General features: G+C 39.2%; 1 protein-coding gene across 10 annotated transcripts in view; it reads right to left on the bottom strand.

The window, feature by feature from the left end:
- Positions 1-682: 682 nt before the first annotated feature.
- Positions 683-18,789, bottom strand: part of unc13a (unc-13 homolog A) — a 169,306-nt gene continuing 151,199 nt past the window's right edge. For 4 of the 10 annotated variants that reach the window (XM_033046858.1, XM_033046856.1, XM_033046857.1 and 1 more), the window contains 7 exons: positions 18,640-18,669; positions 18,442-18,498; positions 16,923-17,003; positions 15,713-15,860; positions 5,617-5,709; positions 4,462-4,621; positions 683-3,199 (listed from right to left, as the gene is read on the bottom strand). In XM_033046858.1, coding sequence (XP_032902749.1) covers positions 2,914-3,199; positions 4,462-4,621; positions 5,617-5,709; positions 15,713-15,860; positions 16,923-17,003; positions 18,442-18,498; positions 18,640-18,669 — 855 coding nt within the window. In that variant the 3' untranslated portion in view covers positions 683-2,913. Of the gene's footprint in view, positions 3,200-4,461; positions 4,622-5,616; positions 5,710-6,030; positions 6,508-15,712; positions 15,861-16,922; positions 17,004-18,441; positions 18,499-18,639; positions 18,670-18,789 lie in introns of those variants that run through there. The other 6 variants (XM_033046865.1, XM_033046859.1, XM_033046864.1 and 3 more) reach the window with 4 other exon arrangements.

The following is an 18,789-nucleotide window of genomic DNA, read 5'->3' as shown; positions in this document are numbered from 1 at the left end:
GCTTATAGAGATAAAAATAGAAATTGTGGTTTAAATTGGAGATATTATATATTAAAGCTTGCCAGGGTGTTTTACTCTGAAAATACTTTCAATGTTGACTTGCTGCTCTTGTTTCAAGGTGGTACATGTGCAAGCAGATTGGATCATCATTGTGTTGGACAGGCATTGTGGAGCAACAGGGCTGTTACTTTGCTGTTCCATATTCTATCAAGATACTGGCCTGGGTTTCCCCCGGGGGATCTGATTCTTTTAACATGACATTTTCCTTGTAACTTGTACTGGGAAATCTACATGCTGAGCCTGGCTGAGTTCAGCAGGGAGCGTGGCTGAATGTTAAAGCAGTTGTAGAAAGAACTTGCCCTTTACAGTTGTTCAATTGTGGAAAGGGCTCACCAGAATGGAGTCAGCTGTGTTACTAAGTATGGATTGGTCAGTGCTCGATCTTTTTAATCTTTTGTGTTGTCTTGTAATCATTTAGTTACTTTAGAGATACAGCGTGTAAACAGACTCTTTGGCCCACAGAGTTCAGCGATCACCCATATACCCTAGCATTATCCTACACACCAGGGACAACTTACAGAAGCCAATTAACCTACAAACTTGTACGTCTTTGGAGTGTGGGAGGAAACCGGATCACCTGGGAAAAACCCACGCGGTCACAGGGAGAATGTATAAACTCTGTACAGACAGCACCCGTATTCGGGATTGAATCTGGGTCTCTGAGGCTTGTAAGGCAGCAACTCTACTGCTGCGCAACTGTGCCGCCCCATAATCTTGTAATCTTTTGTTGCATGTATATTTCTACCAAAAGCAACTACAGTAAAACTCTCCAATAATTTGCTATCCCCCAGCTTGGAGATCCTGATGGTTCAGTATCTTGCTCATTGGGGCCTCATTCCCACGTTCTCCTTAAGTGCACCATGTTCACTGGAAAAATGCATTATAATATTATGTAATATCTTAAAAATAACATGTTGGGGTACAGTATATAAGTGTAGTAGCATTCACTCTTGGCCAGTGGTCTGGAACATCTGGCAGATTAGCACTGCTGGTGCTGCTGCATTAGTTTTACTGTATGCCTTGGAATTTGAGTGGAGCTGTGATATTTTTGCATTCCATAACTACCTGATCCACATCAGGAAAAGTAATCTTGTTGGAAGGAGCTTGTCTTGAAGCTGATCAATGGTAGGACAATGTTTGGCATGACCCATGCATGACCTTGTTCACAGCACTCCTGGGGAAATGCAGGTAGGGAAACTGCTTGCCACAGCCATAAACCCAGCGTTGTCATCTGTCAAAGCTATCAACATTTTTCAGTGCTTCTGAATATTTCTGATATTCAGATGCATTCAAAACTTAAATGTTTTCATTTAAAAGCCCTTTTAATTATTTAAATATTATTGCAAGCAAATAACTTGTCATTAGAATGTTTCCTTGTAGGTATGAATTCTGCATAGAAATGAATAGGCTTATAGATCTTGTGCCAGGTCAAATGAGAGTTGATATCCCAGCTCAAGTGCTGTGCTATTCCAGCAAGCTCCTGCCACACCATTGAGGAGTGCTGTGAAAGCTTGGTCAAGGAAATTCAAGACTTGTGCGTTCACCAGGTCTCCTACACTTGTCTGTAGAAATGTTGGCTAAGTCCAGGCCAATGGAAGTCAAAAAGGAAACACTTGGGAGCTACAAGGAGTGTGTACATAAAGATGTAGTTAACTTGGGTATAAATATGAGGTTATCTTAACAGTCTGTGTAGCAAACCGTCAGTCATTTCAGCACCAATTGTTTACAGGAAAGCGTTTGGTTATAGTAACTCCAAATCCCAATATGTATACATGTTGGTTTTCCTTCTCTTGTTTTGTATGTGTGGCAGGGGCAATTGTTTCAAATGTAAATAGAATATTAGGATCACTATCTTTTATTACTAATATACACTCCAAATGCTTCATGCATCTACTCATCTTCTGAGCCTTGCATCTAAAGCTCTCTTTAGTCCTTGGTTTCTATATAAAAAACAAATAAATCTATAACTAATTAAATGTCCACCAATTTATCTCTGGCAGCACAAGAAATGGATGTGTTGAAACAAATGGTAAGAGACGATACGTGGTGGCTTACATTTGTAAACCTTTTGTGGATATTATTACAATAAGTTGGTCATGCTTATTACAGTAATTTTTCAGATTGCATGAAACAGCTTGTCATGATGACTATTCCCTGCTACTGGTTCAAGAGTTGATTAGCTTGTGGATATTTAACTTCGCTCACATTCGTCACATCGGAGTTATTGTTTTACAGACATTTTGCAAAGCAGTTAATTAAACCCCAAAACTTGTGTCTAATCTTAAATGGTACGTAAAATACTGAGCCTGTTTGTGAATACAGCTCACATTAACAATCTATTCAGGAAATACTGTGGAATGTGTCAGAAATTAGTTACACCTGTCAATATAAAGACACTTTGGCAGTTTGGTGTTGAAGAGAAAGGTTAACTGAGGCTTTTCACAAGAGGTATACAAGTTCTTTCAGCTGTAGGTCTCTCCACAAGAACAGGATCACAGTGCTCATTGTACACAGGCTCAGTAGAGTCATGTGGGATTTATTTACTCGAGTGACATTAACCATTAAAGTTAATCCGGTTGTAACTCCATAAGAATACTCTGACTTCTCCGGGGCTGGGTGCTGCCTCTCATGAACAAAAAGTAAAATTAATTGTCCACACTGGCAAAGAAAAAATAAATTAACCACAGAGACATGCACAGACCAAAACTTAAATCGGGCCTCCTGATTTGTTATTTTTTTGCTTACTTAATTGGGGCATGTGGCTTCATTAAGATGAGAGAACTGAAGCTCCAAAAGCTTAAGACATTAAAGTTTTTAATTCTGATCTACCTTTCTGATTTTTGGCCACCTTTTTCAACTGCCTTCTTCAGCAGATCGTATGTCAGATTTCAATTTTACAAATTCCTTTGCCACCTCATCATTGTTTCTTTGTGAAAGTATCCTGAGGACAGTTAATCCTGTCTCATCCATGTGAATCCTGCGGCCCAGAGGTAACCAGCAGGCACAACTTCCCTTCTGGATAATATCTCGCAGCTGCATCATGGCGATACCAACACTCCGATCTTCTCTTGCAAAGCAGTAATCTTTCACGCAAATCTGGATCTCATAACATTCTGGACCATCCTCGGCACTCAAAGTGCTGCAGAAGAAAAAGCAATTGGTTGAGTGAATGATATAAATTTAGAGGCGATGTATGCATCTCATTATCCTTCCCGCACGTGATATACAGTATCTCGCTCATATTTTATCTATAATTATGATTGCAGTTGTAATAACTTGCATGCATAGACAAAATTACTTTAAGTTGAAAAAACTGAAACCAGATTTGGGAGAAAATATAATTTTGATGCATAGAAATTAGACCCATCTGCCTGATTGTGCCAGATATAATCCCAAATTAAACTAACCTCATACCTGTGTGTGATCCATGTCCCTCCATTTCCTGCATATCCATGTGCCTATGTAAAGGGCCCTTAAATGCCACTCTTGTACCTGTCTCCACTACCACCCCAGGCAACACTATCCAGGCACCCACCGCGTTTAAAAACCCCCCAACTTACCCTGCACCTTAAGTTTGCCCCCCTCATCTTAAAGCAATATCCTCTAGCCTTTGACATATCCACCTAGGAAAAAGGTTCTGACTGTCTACCCTATCTATGCCTCTCATAATGTTGTACTTCTAGATGAATTATAATAATGGCTGTAATAACATGGACTTTCTGAAGACTAGGCGGATATATGGGAAGAGGATAACACGTTAGATAACCACCATAAATTAGTTGAACAAAGCAGTTATTTTGTATCTGAGCAAAGCACAGTGCTAGAGGAACTCGGCAGTTTAGGCAGCATTTGTGACGAGATGGACTGGCAATGTTTTGGTTCGGGTCTGAAAGAAGGGTACTGACCTGAAACATTGTTTGTCCATTCCCTCCACTGGATGCTGTCTGACCTGCTGAATTTCTCCTGAACATTCTTTTGCTCAAGATTTGAGCACCTGCAGTTTCTTGTGGATCTAATTTGTAACTAATTTCTATTTCATTTTGCATGCATCTTGAAATTTCACTATTTCTGCTCCAATGATCCCTGCGTAGGTTAAATATATGACCGATTCCTGTGAATAATTCATGTGGGGAAAACAAAACTACAAAAAATTCACTGTTGACTGAAGTTGAGCAATTGGGGGAATAAGGTGAGTTACTGAAATGGCTGCCCACTACTCAAACAAGAAATGGCTACATTTGACATGCTTTTCAGAGTAACCAACTATGGATCACGGGACGTGGATCACACACAGGTATGAGGTTAGTTTAATTTGGGATTATATCTGGCACAGACAGGCAGATGGGTCTAATTTCTATATTAAATGGCCCATTGCTAAAAGCAGAATAAAAAGATACATACAATTGAAAGGTTTCATTAAACTTTGGAGCCCAGCTGTTGTTCTTGGATTTAGTGGCAAACCTCCTCTTCTTGTCACTCAGGTGAGGGCCAATCATATTAACTTCGACAAATGGACGGAAGATACCAGTTGTTTGCCACTTTAGATCATTGGCAGCCACAACTGCAAGGAAGGAAAAGAGATTAAGACTAGAGTATAGATTTAATTGCAGTATAGATATGGTTATATTAAATGTTTTTTAAACCAGGCTGATCAAGAATGAACATGATAAATGTATATTTCTGGTAAAATTATCAAAAAAAATACTAAAAAGTCTGAAGCAACTGGGCTGTTGCATCTTCTAGTGTCCAGGAGCTTGTCCTATAAAAAGTGAGTTTAAGCCTATACGCACTGGACATTACAAGAGTGCAAAATGAATTTACCGAGATGTGGAGGAGAACTGATGGGATAGATGCTGAGATTTATTTCTGTCTAAAACTTTAGAGTATAATTTCAGGATAATTGGGAAAAGAAGATTTTCTCTCTTCCCCATACATACACACACAGATGGTTGTAAGCCTGTGCATTCATTCAGTATATTCAAGGCCGAGATCAAAAGTTGCACAGGTATTCCAAAGATGTGGGTATTGGGTGGCAATGTATGCGTTAAGGCATATGATCCATCAGTGGTGGGACAGGCTCGAGGGATGGCGTGGCCAAGTCCTGCTTCTGTTTCTCTCATTATTATGATGAATGTATTTGCTGAGAAAACCTATAATTGTTTTTGAAGTGGTAGCATAGCAGTAGAGTTGTAGCCAGAACTCCTGCTACAGCACCAGAAACCCGGATTCGATCCTGACCACGGGTGCTGACTGTACGCAGTTTGTACGTTCTCCTCGTGACCGTGTGGGTTTTCTCCCACATTCTAAAGATGTACAGGTTTGTAAGTTGATTGGCTTTGGTTAAATTATCCCTGGTATGTGCAGGATAGTGTTAGTGTGCGGCGATCGCTGGTCGACGTTGACTCAATGGGCCGAAGGGCCTGATTCTGCACTGTATCTCTAAACTAAACTAATCAATGCCAAAAAGCTAGGATGTGGATGATGTTCATGGATTGTTGGCAGACCAATTTCCCTCTGGGGATGAATAAAGTTCTATCGTATTGTATTGCAACCAACCTTTCACTGTGATTTTGTGCTCTCCAGTTCCTGGATGAGTGAAAAGCTCAACGTGGATAGATACTTCTCCCACCGGATCATCCACACCAGATCCTATAAAATTATAAAGAAATATGAAGGCCCTCTTAATTATGATTATTAACTGTGTGTAAAGCATTCAGTGCAAAACTCACTGTATGCGAAGTGAGCCCCAGTGAACGACTAATTTATTAAGTGGGATAGCCATGAGTGACATGCATAAATCTAACCAGTTAATATTTCCTCTCCCTCCAACCCAGTGCAAGCAATGTTTCAGCCACCATAATGCCACTGGTTCTGTTCTGGTGAGTTTGATGCAATTAAAAATAACAGACACCAGTCTACATTCGAATCTGCATGACAAATGCTTTAATTCAGTTTGTTGGGAGCTTAAATCCAATTGGTGTGACTTCAAAAATTAGACTATGTAGCCAAGCAGTGATATTATCAAAAACAATAGATTTTGTAAATCTTCTAAAAGCTACTATTCCTCAAAAGATATTCAAACTTTTTTTTCTCTCCTTACAAACTGAATATTATTTCAGAGGAAATTCCATTTCAGGGTCTTGCAAAGACCTTTTCTTTAACCCAAATGAAAAAATCCTCCCTAATTATAAATGTAACAAGCAAATCACTACTTTGTGTGTTGATTATCTGTAGAAAGCTGCTTGCTGCAAAAACATGCACAAGGACTGCTCAGTTTGTGTTGCTTAGTTTTAGATTCTTTTATGCCCCACTTAGGTATCAACTGAACAGTTGTTTCAAGCCCAGACATTCTAATGCTGCCATTAATGGCAACATTACGCTCAGACATACCCTTTTCAGGATAAACCTCCTCGCTATGGGTAAACCTAATACCCTTCCCACCATGCACTGAGTTGTGATATCAAAGCCAGACGGCAGGCGACAATGTAAAGAAAAAGAAATTGGAGTGAGAATATGCACAGAAGACAGACATATCAGTTGACCTAAGAAACAGATTTAGACACAAGATTATTGGAAAAAAGTACATTAACTTTTGAGCTAAGAGCTTGTAGAAATCAAAAACAAAGAAACTGAAATTTCCGTTACCTTTCAAAAAATCACGTTATGGATTTGTTCATGTAGTTGTGTAAGAGATGAAGTAATATTTGAAAATGCTAATTCAGTATATTTGGCGTACAAAAAATGAGACACCTGTTTTCTGGATATATTCAACTAAATATTATCCTGAATGATCTCAATGTTTCATAAAGGAGCCAGATGTTCCAAGTCTTACCACTATCCAACACAGTTAGCATTAGTCTGAGAAAACAATGCAGAGAATCCAATATACATACCGATATTTCAGATTATATATATCGATTAAGATATTCAAATAGTATACAATAATTTTCATCCACATCTTTAAGAACATTAACTGATATAGAAAATCAAATTCACTATTTTAGATTGGTCTAAAATCTTAAATTTTAATTAAGATTAATCTTAATAATCATTGGATGTGAGCATAACAGGTGGCTAATGTTTATTATCCCTGGTGCCAGGCTGCTGTGTTACTTCACAGGGCTGGTAAAATTTAACCATTTTATTGCAGATCAGGACTCTGTTGTAGGTCAAGTGCGAATAAAAATAGCAGATCCTTTTACTTAATTACCAGAATGTGATTTTCCTAGCTTCCCTAATGAACTGTTAATTAACCAGAGTAACCGCAAAGCTACCACACTCTTGATTCTTGTTTTACCTGGTAAATTTAGGATGATTGTGAAAATGTAGAAGGGAGAACTTATTACTAAATTGGATTAAAAACATTAATTTGAATTAATTGCTAACTAAAATATGGATTTATTGCAAATGTCCCACCAGCTTTCATCTACATAAATTCTGTTTTGTCCATTTAACCCTCATAACAAGAGGATTTCAGTGTAGGAGTAAAGAGGTTCTTCTGCAGTTGTACAGGGCTTTGGTGGGACCACATCTGAAGTATTGGGTACAGTTTTGGTCTACTAATCTGAGGAAGGACATGCTTGTGATTGAGGCAGTGCAGCGTAGGTTCACGAGATTGATCCCTGGGATGGCGGGACTGTCATATGAGGAAAGATTGAAAAGACTAGGCTTGTATTCACTGGAGTTTAGAAGGATGAGGGGAGATCTTATAGAAACATATAAAATTATAAAAAGGAGTGGACAAGCTAGATGCAGGAAAAATGTTCCCAATGTTGGGCGAGTCCAGAACCAGGGGCCACAGTCTTAGAATAAAGGGGAAGCCATTTAAGACTGAGGTGAGAAAAAAAGTTTTCACGCAGAGAGTTGTGAATTTGTGGAATTCCCTGCCACAGAGGGCAGTGGAGGCCAAGTCACTGGATAGATTTAAGAGGGAGTTGGATAGAGCTCTATGGGGCTAGTGGAATCAAGGTATATGGGGGGAAGGCAGGCACGGGTTATTGATTTGGGACAATCAGCCATGATCACAATGAATGGCGGTGCTAGCTCGAAGGGCCGAATGGCCTCCTCCTGCACCTATTTTCTATGTTTCTGTTTCTATGTAACCCCTATTTTGAAACAAACTAAATTCTTGGTTTTAAAATAAAGTAGATTTTGAGTGGAGAAACTACAAAACCTTCAATCATAACAGCATAGGACAGATGAAAACATTTAGACACTAAAACATTCCAATTGTGTTTTTACCACAGTCATGGGATGCAAACACTTTAATGCCAATTAAGACAGAATGAAAGGTGGTTTGTGCTTATAAATTACAAAAATACAGTGACTACCCAACCCCATTTGAATCCAAGAAAGAAAATATTTATCCAGAGGCAGATTGTTGTTACAAATGATATTTAAATGATCTTGCCATTGTAAACTGGTTTCTAATTATTTGTTAGAATAATTTGACATCATTTGAGAAAGTTTCAACACTTCTGTTATCCAGCAACATGGGATTGCATTCTCATTTATCTGCAATAATCAAAGAATCATCTGCAATTATTTTTTCCTGGTCCTGCACTGGTAACTCTGATGTTTTCTAGAAACTAAATTTTCCCCCTTTTTTTTACAATCCAGTTGCTACCACTAACATCATCCAAACACACATCTGGTTCATACATATGATGGCATCAAGCCTCAACTTAAGCTTACCCCTCTCAAACTCTCCAGTGCCTAATTTATCACTTTGTTTGCCTGACATTCGTTCCTGGAAGAACTGAAAATTATTTCAATTAAATCACACTCTCACTCCTTGGCAGCTGTCCAAGGCTGAGATGACCATTCACAGCCGTATCTTATGAACCAGCCATGAATGCCAAACTACAATCTCTAACATCGCCTACTTACACCTCTAAATCATTGTCCAATGCTGCTCCACCTTCACTCATCTTTAACTGAAACTCTCCTCCATGATTTAACACCCATTTAACTCGTCTAAAATTCTGTAACAAGTTCCTTGGATGTATTTCCTCATCCTTCTAATTCTAGTCTCTGACTTCCTGATTTTAAATCCTGCCTGGGTATTACGGCTCTGACATTCCCTCCTTGAAGCTGTCAGGTAATTTGTCTTTCAGATTAGAATGCTTCTTTGCTTGCTGCCAATTATGTTTGATAAAAGGTGCTCAAACTGCAAATCGTCTTTCTTCAAAATTGAGCAGGGTCCTACTGCAACTTATTAAATCACCCAGTACCATACCTTTATTAATTTAACTGACTAGCTTCTAATTAGATTTCTATTATATTTCACAAGAGTCTTTGAAGCTGCATGGTAGATGTTCATGTAATTTGAAGAGTACCATGCAGCTGTTTAAAGCGATGTTCATAATCAGTTTCAATTTGAAGCTGTTGAGTAACTGAAGCTTTATTCTCCTCAATCACATTTTGTTACTGGTTTTGTAGGGAAATTTAAAAAAAAATTACTCAATTCAAAGCTGGAGTAGAATAAAATATCTTAATATCAGGCCTAACCAATCTTAGAGTTGATTGTATTATAGGAAGGATGTGGGGTTTAGGGAGGGTGCAAAAGCAATTCACCAGAATGCTACTTGGATTAAGGAGTGGTGGAATCAATATGAATTGTGTTCCACTGGGCTATCAGAGACTGAGGGGAGACCTTCTTCCCTCAGATAGAAGTATAAAATTATGAGGTGTAGATAATCAGAATCTTTTTTCAGCAATGTCAAATACCAGACAGCATCAGATTAAGGTGAGATGGGGGAAAGTTTAAAGGCAGGTATTTTCTTGCATAGTAAGTGCCTTGTATGTGCTGCCAGATGAGGTTATAGAAGCAGAGAGAATAGCAACATTTAACAGGCATTTGCACAGGCACATGAACAAGGAAATGGAGGAATATGGATAATATGCAGACAGATGGGATTAATTAGACTGGCATTGTGGTTGTCACAGAAAGTGGGGTGCTGTACCTTTCTGTGGTCTCTGTTTCTATATAAGGCGAGGGAAACAGGGAAGCATTGAGTTCAGTCGGAAGAAGGGTTTCGGCCTGAAAAGTTGCCTATTTCCTTCGCTCCATAGATGCAGCCGCACCCCCTGAGTTTCTCCAGCACTTTTGTCAAGCATTGAGTCAATGTTAGCTGGCTCAGGGCTGATAAAGCCCTAATTAACAAGACCAAGAAACTCTACCAAAGATTAACAATAAACAGACTACCTCTGGAACTGTGACAAAAAAAAAACCCATAGTAAGGGCTGAAGCCACACTATGTATTCTTGGGGAAAGATTAAATGAGTTAATGTCAGGCATGATGTTGCAAGCCTTGAATATGAAATCTTTGCCCGTGGACAATGCAATCAATATCAAACACATAATGAAATTAAAAAGAGCTTGCCCACAATGAATGCCATTACTATTAACCATTTTTACCAACAAGCAAATGGTATTCTAATATGTGAATGGATGAAATGTGGAAATGACAAGTGTACCTATGCTGACAACATGCCAGCACCAATTTTCAAGACCCTTCTGCACTGCTCATCTTGTTCTGCGCCCCGTGCCACATTCACTCGTACATTGCGCGGCAGACCACCATCATTCTGGAGACCTACTGTTGTGTAATAAAGAATACCTTCCGATTGCTCAAGGCATCTAAAGCTGATGGTTTGCCATGTTCAAAATGGCTATCACTCTTATTTAAGAAAACAGCTGCTAACACTGTTTGAAGACATGACGCAGATGGAAGGAGAATTGCAACAGGCATCATGGCAGCAATCCAAATGTTGTGCATCCGTACAGAAAGGTCTACTTGCCCTGCTGTTTGGTGGATTGGAAGCCCTTCCACATGATAAGAATTGCTGTGTGCTCTGAAGGAATCCCCATTACACTGTATAAGCAGTCAATAAGCACATACACTTGCACTGATCAAGCCAGAGCTTCAACTCTAAATGGCCACTTACTTCAACTGCAAACAGTCAAAACAATTGGCAATGCTAGGGCAGAAAATGACAATGGTCACTTGTCTGATGCAAAGGTGCACCACTGCCGAAAAGGTGAATTTGGCATGGACTAGAAGGGCCGAGATGGCCTGTTTCCATGCTGTAATTGTTATATGGTTATAAGTATATTCCCTGTTGGTGCCCCAAAAGGTTCCAGGGGCAAAATAGTTAGGAGTAGCATGATGCTCACCAAATGCTTCATTAGGGAGATCACCCAAGCTCCATATAGCAGAGGGAAAGAAGACATCCATTTTAACTCCGGTCCAGACGATACACAGAGCACTCACGGGAATTTGCTAGTACTGCAAGCTTCCACAAAAGGTAAACACTCATAAATTGCAAGAAAAAGTGCTGGAGTAACTCTGCAGTCAGGCAGTATATCTGGAGAGCATCGGGTTGGGATCCTTCTTCAGACCGAATGTGGGGAAGGGGTGGAAAGAAAGCTGAAAGAGAGGAGGGGCAGTTCAAAGCCTGGTAGCTAACAGGTTGATACAGGTGAGGGTTTTCTTTGATAGGCAGATGGTAGACAAAGGCCAAAGATGAAAAGATAAATGGTTTGAGACAAAAGGATTGAAGAGTTAAGAGTTGTGATGCTAGAGAAAGATTTGTAAGTGGAAGGGGAGAAATCGACTAGTATGTCAAGGTGGGGGAGTAGAAGTGACAGGGGGAAGGGTTTGTAGTTACCAAAAATTGGAGAATCATTGTACAAACCGTTGGGTTGTAAGCTACCCAAGCGGAATATGAGGTTTAGTTCCTCCAGCTTGTATGTGGCCTTACTCTGGCATTGGAGGAGGCTCAGATCAGAAAAGCCAGTATGGGAACGGGAAGCACAGTAAAAATGGTTAGCAACCGGGATATCCAGTAAGCCTTTGCAGACAAGTGTGTTGGACAAAACAGTCTATGCTTGGTCTCGCTGATGTAAAGAAGGGAACATTGGACACTAGATGGAGGTGAGGGAGGAGGTATAGGGATAAGTGTAACAACTCTTGCAATTGCAGGAGAATTAATAAATTGTACTCATTTCAGTCAGAAATGTACACCACATAGAAACAGGCTCTTTGGCCCACCTCAACCTAGAAACTGTGATGTATACGTACATTAAAACCATTAGCTTACGTTAACACTGTTTCCCTCTATGCTCTTTCTAGCCAAGTACCTACCAAAAGCTGATTCTATTAATTACAACCCTGGCTAGCTAGCCGCTTTTACAAGTGCCTGGCTGTCTGAAGTCCTTGAGGATCTGTGTTGCTCCTTTGTACAAAGAACACATCTCCTATGGGTAATGTCTCCAGGTCCTTCCACGCACTCGTCCCTTCTCTCCTCACTTCAGTTCTTGAAGAACCAATATTCTCCTATTTGTGGAAGAGTACTGCTTATATTGTTCAGTTCCCTTTACAGGTTGCCTCCTGTGCTGCAAAGCTATGTGCCAGCATCTATGTAATCTTGCAATAGGTCAAAATGATACCACATTCTGAAACTGATACATCACAGTAATGTAAAATAAAGTCCAATAAGAGTGTTCTTGGAACTTAGAAAATGTTGATTTGAATTGTCACAACACTTTTAAAACATGATTAAGGCAAAACAAAATGCTGTTTAATGCCATTAGATAATAGGAAAGGAATTACTCGACAGCTATTTATTTTCAGATTTACAACTGGCATTTTCCAGCTACCCAGGAAACCAGTTAATATTGGTGTTGATAAGTCCAATTGCTCCAACCTTCCCTCCCTTGTGTCATATAGCACTAAAACAGGCCTTTGGCCAACTTATAATTGCACCTGCCACTACCCCAATTTCTGACGGATCTTTCCATGCACGTACCACCCTCTGTGTGAAAAACTTACCCCTCAGTTCCACTTTAATCCTAACGTGGAAAAGAAGACTGTGACTATCTACCCTATCTTTGCCCTTCATATTTCATAAGCCCTTAGAAGGTCACCTCTCTGCCGTCTATGTTCTGGGGAAACAGTTGCATATATTTCATCCATTTGTTCTATATCTCTCTGCATCACTGTCTACACATCTAGTTTTCCATTCCCCCGACTCTAGTCTGAAGAAGGGTCTCGACCCGAAACATCACCCATGCCTTCAAAGATGCCACCTGTCCCGCTGAGTTTCTCCAGCATTTTGTGTCTATCTCCAGCCTAACCAATCTCTCCTCATTACTCAACCCTCCGGTCCAGGGAACATTCCTGTGAATCATTTCCGCACCATCTCGAGCTTAATCACGTCCTTCAAGTACCTTATAAGTTCACAAGACATAGGAGCAGAATTAGGCCATTCGGCTCATTGAGTCTGCTCCACCATTCAATCGTGACTGATCTATATTCCCCCCTCAATCCCATTCTCCTGTCTTCTTCCTGTAACCTTTGACACCCCTTACTAATCATGAACCTATCAATCTCTGCTTTAAAAATAACAAACACTCTGACCACTGTCTGTGGCAATGAAATCCAGATTCCCCAGTATTAATTTATCAATGCTGTCCTTTCAAAGCAAGGTCAGAAGTAGGATTTTGCACTGTGTTGAAATGCCTTCAGCACTCAGATCATCCTTGCCTGCAGCTAGAAACATTCAACATGCGATAAAAAGTGGGAAATAACATTGGCACTAGACATGTCTAACCATCTTCTCCTGACATTCAACAATATTTCTAATGCACATATATCAAGTTAAAACCTGGGTACCCCGAGGCACAAATTGCTACTAACAACTAAAGCCATTCCATCAACTATAATGAATGCACAAGTGCAGTGGAATATTTCCAATTTGATCAAATGAGTGCAGCACCATCTCAAACAACCAACAGATAGGGTACCAAACCAACACTGCTAATCATTCATTTCCTCCACCACTGCAACTCCAGGCTGCAGCTCGCACTTTCTACAAAGTGCACTACAGCAATTTGGTAAGACTTCAAAAGTAGCGACCTATGATCGCCTTGAAGTAGAAGTCCAGTAGCCATGTGAAAATGCCACCACTTGGAAAATGAATTGCAAATCATTCAGTGTTGCTGGATCTAGATACAGGCAATGCCCGACAAAACCTTTCTCTTGCTCTTGCATCCACAATTTATGTGGCAAATGACTGTGCAAATCAATATATTTTACACAAGTTGCTTTGTTTCTCTCTTAATCAATCAGTGTCTGATGTGCTGAGTATTTTGCAACTTTTTGCTATTTCTATTTCCAATCTGTGCAGTATTTTTGCTCTAGCATCATGGAGTAATTGTTTCTATGTTAGATCGCACTGCTTCCATTGATTCTTGGTCAACCCTAGACAAAGAATTCTTCTCCTATTAGCATTATTGATTTCACATTGGTTAGAATAAAGTAGAGGATACAAAAGGAAGATACAAGCAAATGATGTAAAAATGTTGTTAGCAAGTTAGATTTTTGTCAAAAACTGATGAGCACAGTATAATTAAGATACGAACATCCAGATGAATAGATATTGTATGAAATTGACATACTGTGTAAAATAAATCTGACAGCATCTTAAAATCTCTAAAATATAATTGTTGCAGCCTTCTCAAGGGCACAATGACTTAGATACACTGGGACCTCGATGATCATAATGTTGGCACCACGTCTATCAAATATCAGGTTTGGATTATCAATCGGTAACATTATCTAAGTTTTCCTCACTCCAGAGGGCATGCTCAACATTTCCAGCATTTTCTTTTTAGATTTCCGGTTTCAATAACAGTTCTGGCGTGCATTTCAGAACTTTAATAGGTCCCTTTGTTTTCTGTCTCTCTCTTATTGCACATTAATTTATTCACTAGATAGTTCATTAAACATTGGGATCTCCTGATTACACCCTATCAATGATAATCTCTGTGATTATGCAACCCCATCTCATCTGCCAAGTGACCCTCTCTGTAACCCAAAGCTAATGTGTTTTCTCAGCTTCCTAGTTTTGATGAAGGAGTCACAAACTGAAAAGCTTATTGTGCTTACTGGGTTTCTCCTTCCACGGATGTTACCAGACATGCTGAGCAATTTCCGATTTTTATTCATATTCCCAGCACGTGCAACTTTAATTTTCTATTACTGTCGACATCCAGTGGTTTTCCTAATGAAACTAAGCTTTCTCATCTTCCATAAAGGTGTACATTAGTTGGAATTACACTTACTCCACCCATCTGCCATCTCCACCCTGTATCCATTTAACACTTGCCACGCTTTGCCTCCACTTCTCTTTTCCAGGTTTCTCCCCCTACTCTAATCAGTCTGAAGAATGGTCCTGACCCGAAATGTCGTTTGTTCCAATTCCCTCTACAGATGCTGCCTGACCCACTTAAATCCTGCAGCACTTTGTGTTTCAGTCAAGATTCTGGCCTCTGCAGTTTCACATTTGTCCATATTTATTCATATGTTTTGTTTTAACTTTACTTTTGTACACACTTTGCTGGTAAAGTAATAATGAATACACCAGTACAATTTTGTTAGATTTTCAAACAGGAACAATGATAAACAATGGGATTTCAACTATTTATGTTATGCAATCAGTTATATAGATCAAAACAATATCTACATTAATCTGAAAATATCCATATGCTACAGAATACACATTAAACACAGAATAAAACTTGAGAAGATAATGCCAGATAACATGCATCTAGCATACAGGAAGGAGTCACCAAAGCTGTACTCACCCTGAGATGACTGAGATTGGATGAATGTTTTAATGAGGGTGTCAGTGGCCTGTGTATACAGCGACAGAGCATACCGTAGAGATTGCAGATCAAGGCTCTTTTCCAAAAAGGTCTTTTTTAGGCCAACTCCACCAGCATGGAAATATTGCTAAATCATGAGAGATTCTCAATCAGCTCCACAAGACATCAGAACTAAAATTTCTTCCAAGATACAATGCTAGGTTAAGTCAATTGCAAGATCACCGTGTGAATTAGGTAAACGTATGGAAAAAATATTAATAATGCGCAAGCAAGAAAATGAAATTACGGTATAGAGTTATACAGTCTGGAAACAGCCCCTTCCACCCAGCTTGTCTATTCTGACCAAGGTGCTCTATCTACACTAGTCCCACCTGCATGTATTTGGCCCATATCCCCCTAGACCTTTTCTATCCACGTAGCTGTCTAAATGTCTTTTAAATGTCATTATAGTTTCTGCCTCAACTATCTCCTCCAGCAGATTATTCCATATACCATCCATTTAATAGATTCCTATTAAATCTTTCTCGTCCAATCTCTGGTTCTTGATTCCCCTACTCTGGATAGAAGACCCTATCTATTCCCCTCATGATCTGAAACGCCTCTATAAGATCACCTCTCATCCTCCTATGCTGCAAGGAATACAGTCCAAGCCTGCCCAACCTCTCCCTTTAAGCTCAGGCCCTCAAGTCCTGGCAACATCCTCGTAAATCTTCTCTGCACTCTTTCCAGCTTAACAACATCTTTCCTATAGCAAGGTGACCAAAACTGAACATGATACTCCAACTGTGGCCTCACAATGGTTTGTACAGCCATAACATAACATCTGAAGTCTGAATGTATTAGATTGCAACACAATCTTAATACATGCCCTTGTCCCAAATAGTGCCCTGACCCACTGAGTTCCTCCAGCACTTTGTGTTTTGTTCAAGATTCCAGCATTTGTAATTTATTATGTCTGCAATATAATCTCAATTTACCACTCCAACTAAATGATATGTAATGATGCACAGTCTGATACTAGATATTTCACCAATATCTCATGTTCCTGAACATCTAACATTGTTAATTTTACTTTTCTCTGTAGAATTTCTATATTGAATAGCGCTGCTTCGAAAAACTTGTAGTGTAAGAACGTCTACACATAGAAACTATAAGGACAAATTGTTTATGAAATACAAGTATTGATTACCTTAATAGTATCAAGTGCAAGCTCCACTACAGCACACTGTTTGGGGGAAAGACTTTTGGCTTCTTCTCTGACCATATGATCCTGAAAAGTACAATCAGACAATAATTTATCATAAAGGACAATAAAGCATACATCAAAATAAAAGTCATAAAACTAATGGAATTTCTCATTAATTTTTGCTATTTCCTTATTTTTTCCAATAATTTTCCTATCACGTTAAAATGAATAAAGGTACTTGAATTAAAGTACCACATTTCTTGCCCTCCAGTCACAAAGTACCTCATCTGCAGCTAGTAAAGTGCTAAAAATCTATCGTGGCCTCACCAGTCCTTTCTCTTGTCTCCCTTATCAGCAGGTCAATACGTCTCATCTGGCACTAGGGATTATTTTACTATAATGTCCTTCTCCTTACTGAATAAAGATGAGAAGTATTAATTTAAGACGATGGCGCAGCAGGTAGAGTTGCTGCCTCACACGCCAGAGACCGGGTTCAATCTGACCTCGGGTGCTTACTGTGTGAAGTTTTCATGTTCTCTATGTGACCACGTAGGCTTCCTCCGGGTTCTCCAGTTTCCTCCCACTTCCCAAAGACGTGCAGGTTTGTAGGTTAAATGGGTTCTCTAAATTGCCCCTAATGTGTTGAGAGTTTATGAGAAAGTGGAATAACATAGAACGTGTGATTGATGGTCAGCGTGGACACGGTGGGCCAAAGGGCCCGTTTCCATGCTGTATCTCTAAACTAAACCTCACTTACGTCCTCTACCTGCGCACACATAATACTTTGATCCCAAATGGGCCTTATTCTATCGAACACCACAACAAAACCTTCTATGAGCTTTTAGGAGATTCTTATAATTGAATGATCAAAAACAAGTTAGCAGAATGTGTATTAAAATAGACTAATAGGATAATATTGGAAAAGTCAGCAGTTGCAAAGAAAATTAAGACACGATAGCACTTCATTCTTACATTTAGTTTTCGGTCTCGAAAACAACTAAATCTTTGGAAGTTTAGACTTACAACAAAATTGTGTGATAAATAATAATAATAATAATAATAATAACTTTATTTATAGAGCACTTTAAACAACTACAGTTGCCACAAAGTGCTGTACATGAGAAATCATGAACAAAAAGCTATTACAAACAATTAAAAACCATTAAAAACCGTAAAACGAAGGACTATAAAAAACACACTAAAAATTAAAAGCACTAAAAACAGGAGCAATGCCTCAGCCAGTGTCGAAAGCCAAAGAATAAAAATATGTTTTTAGGGAGGATTTGAAGATGGACAGTGAGGGGGCCTGTCTGATGTGCAACGGCAAGGTGTTCCAGAGTGCCGGAGCAGCAACAGAAAAGGCTCTATCCCCTATAAACTACACTTGTACTTAATATAATTTAAAGTACTGGTTGGAATCACATTCACTAAGCAATAGAAATATTAGAGTTTATTTCATCTGATGGATGCTTGCCATGGTTACACTGGCAAAGATATAGATTAAGATGCACTGTACTCCTACCTTTAGTTTTGAAAGTTGCCCGAGTTCTTTTGCAGCGTTGAAAATAAGTTGCGTTCCCTTTGAAAAAGAAACATATACAATGAATGCCAATACTCAGCTGAAATAATAGTATTAAAAAAAGCTGTAACAATCTTGCACTTCACAATACTTTTTCAAAATACAGTCACAGACACATTCAACACCAAATGATTTTCTTACATCGCTGTGACAGACAAGCTTCACCCTTCCCTGAAAAGAGAATATTTATTACCTTTTCACACATTGCTCATCTATTTATTGCAGAATGTTATTGACAAAAAATATATAATAGTAACCACTTATATATAGGGAGAGAATTATTTTAAATTA

The sequence above is a fragment of the Amblyraja radiata genome, chromosome 29 (genome assembly GCF_010909765.2).
Source record: "Amblyraja radiata isolate CabotCenter1 chromosome 29, sAmbRad1.1.pri, whole genome shotgun sequence".
NCBI classification, from domain to species: domain Eukaryota; kingdom Metazoa; phylum Chordata; class Chondrichthyes; order Rajiformes; family Rajidae; genus Amblyraja; species Amblyraja radiata.
The sequence above is the reverse complement of the archived record's forward strand: the minus strand, read 5'-3'. Positions and strand labels throughout refer to the sequence as shown.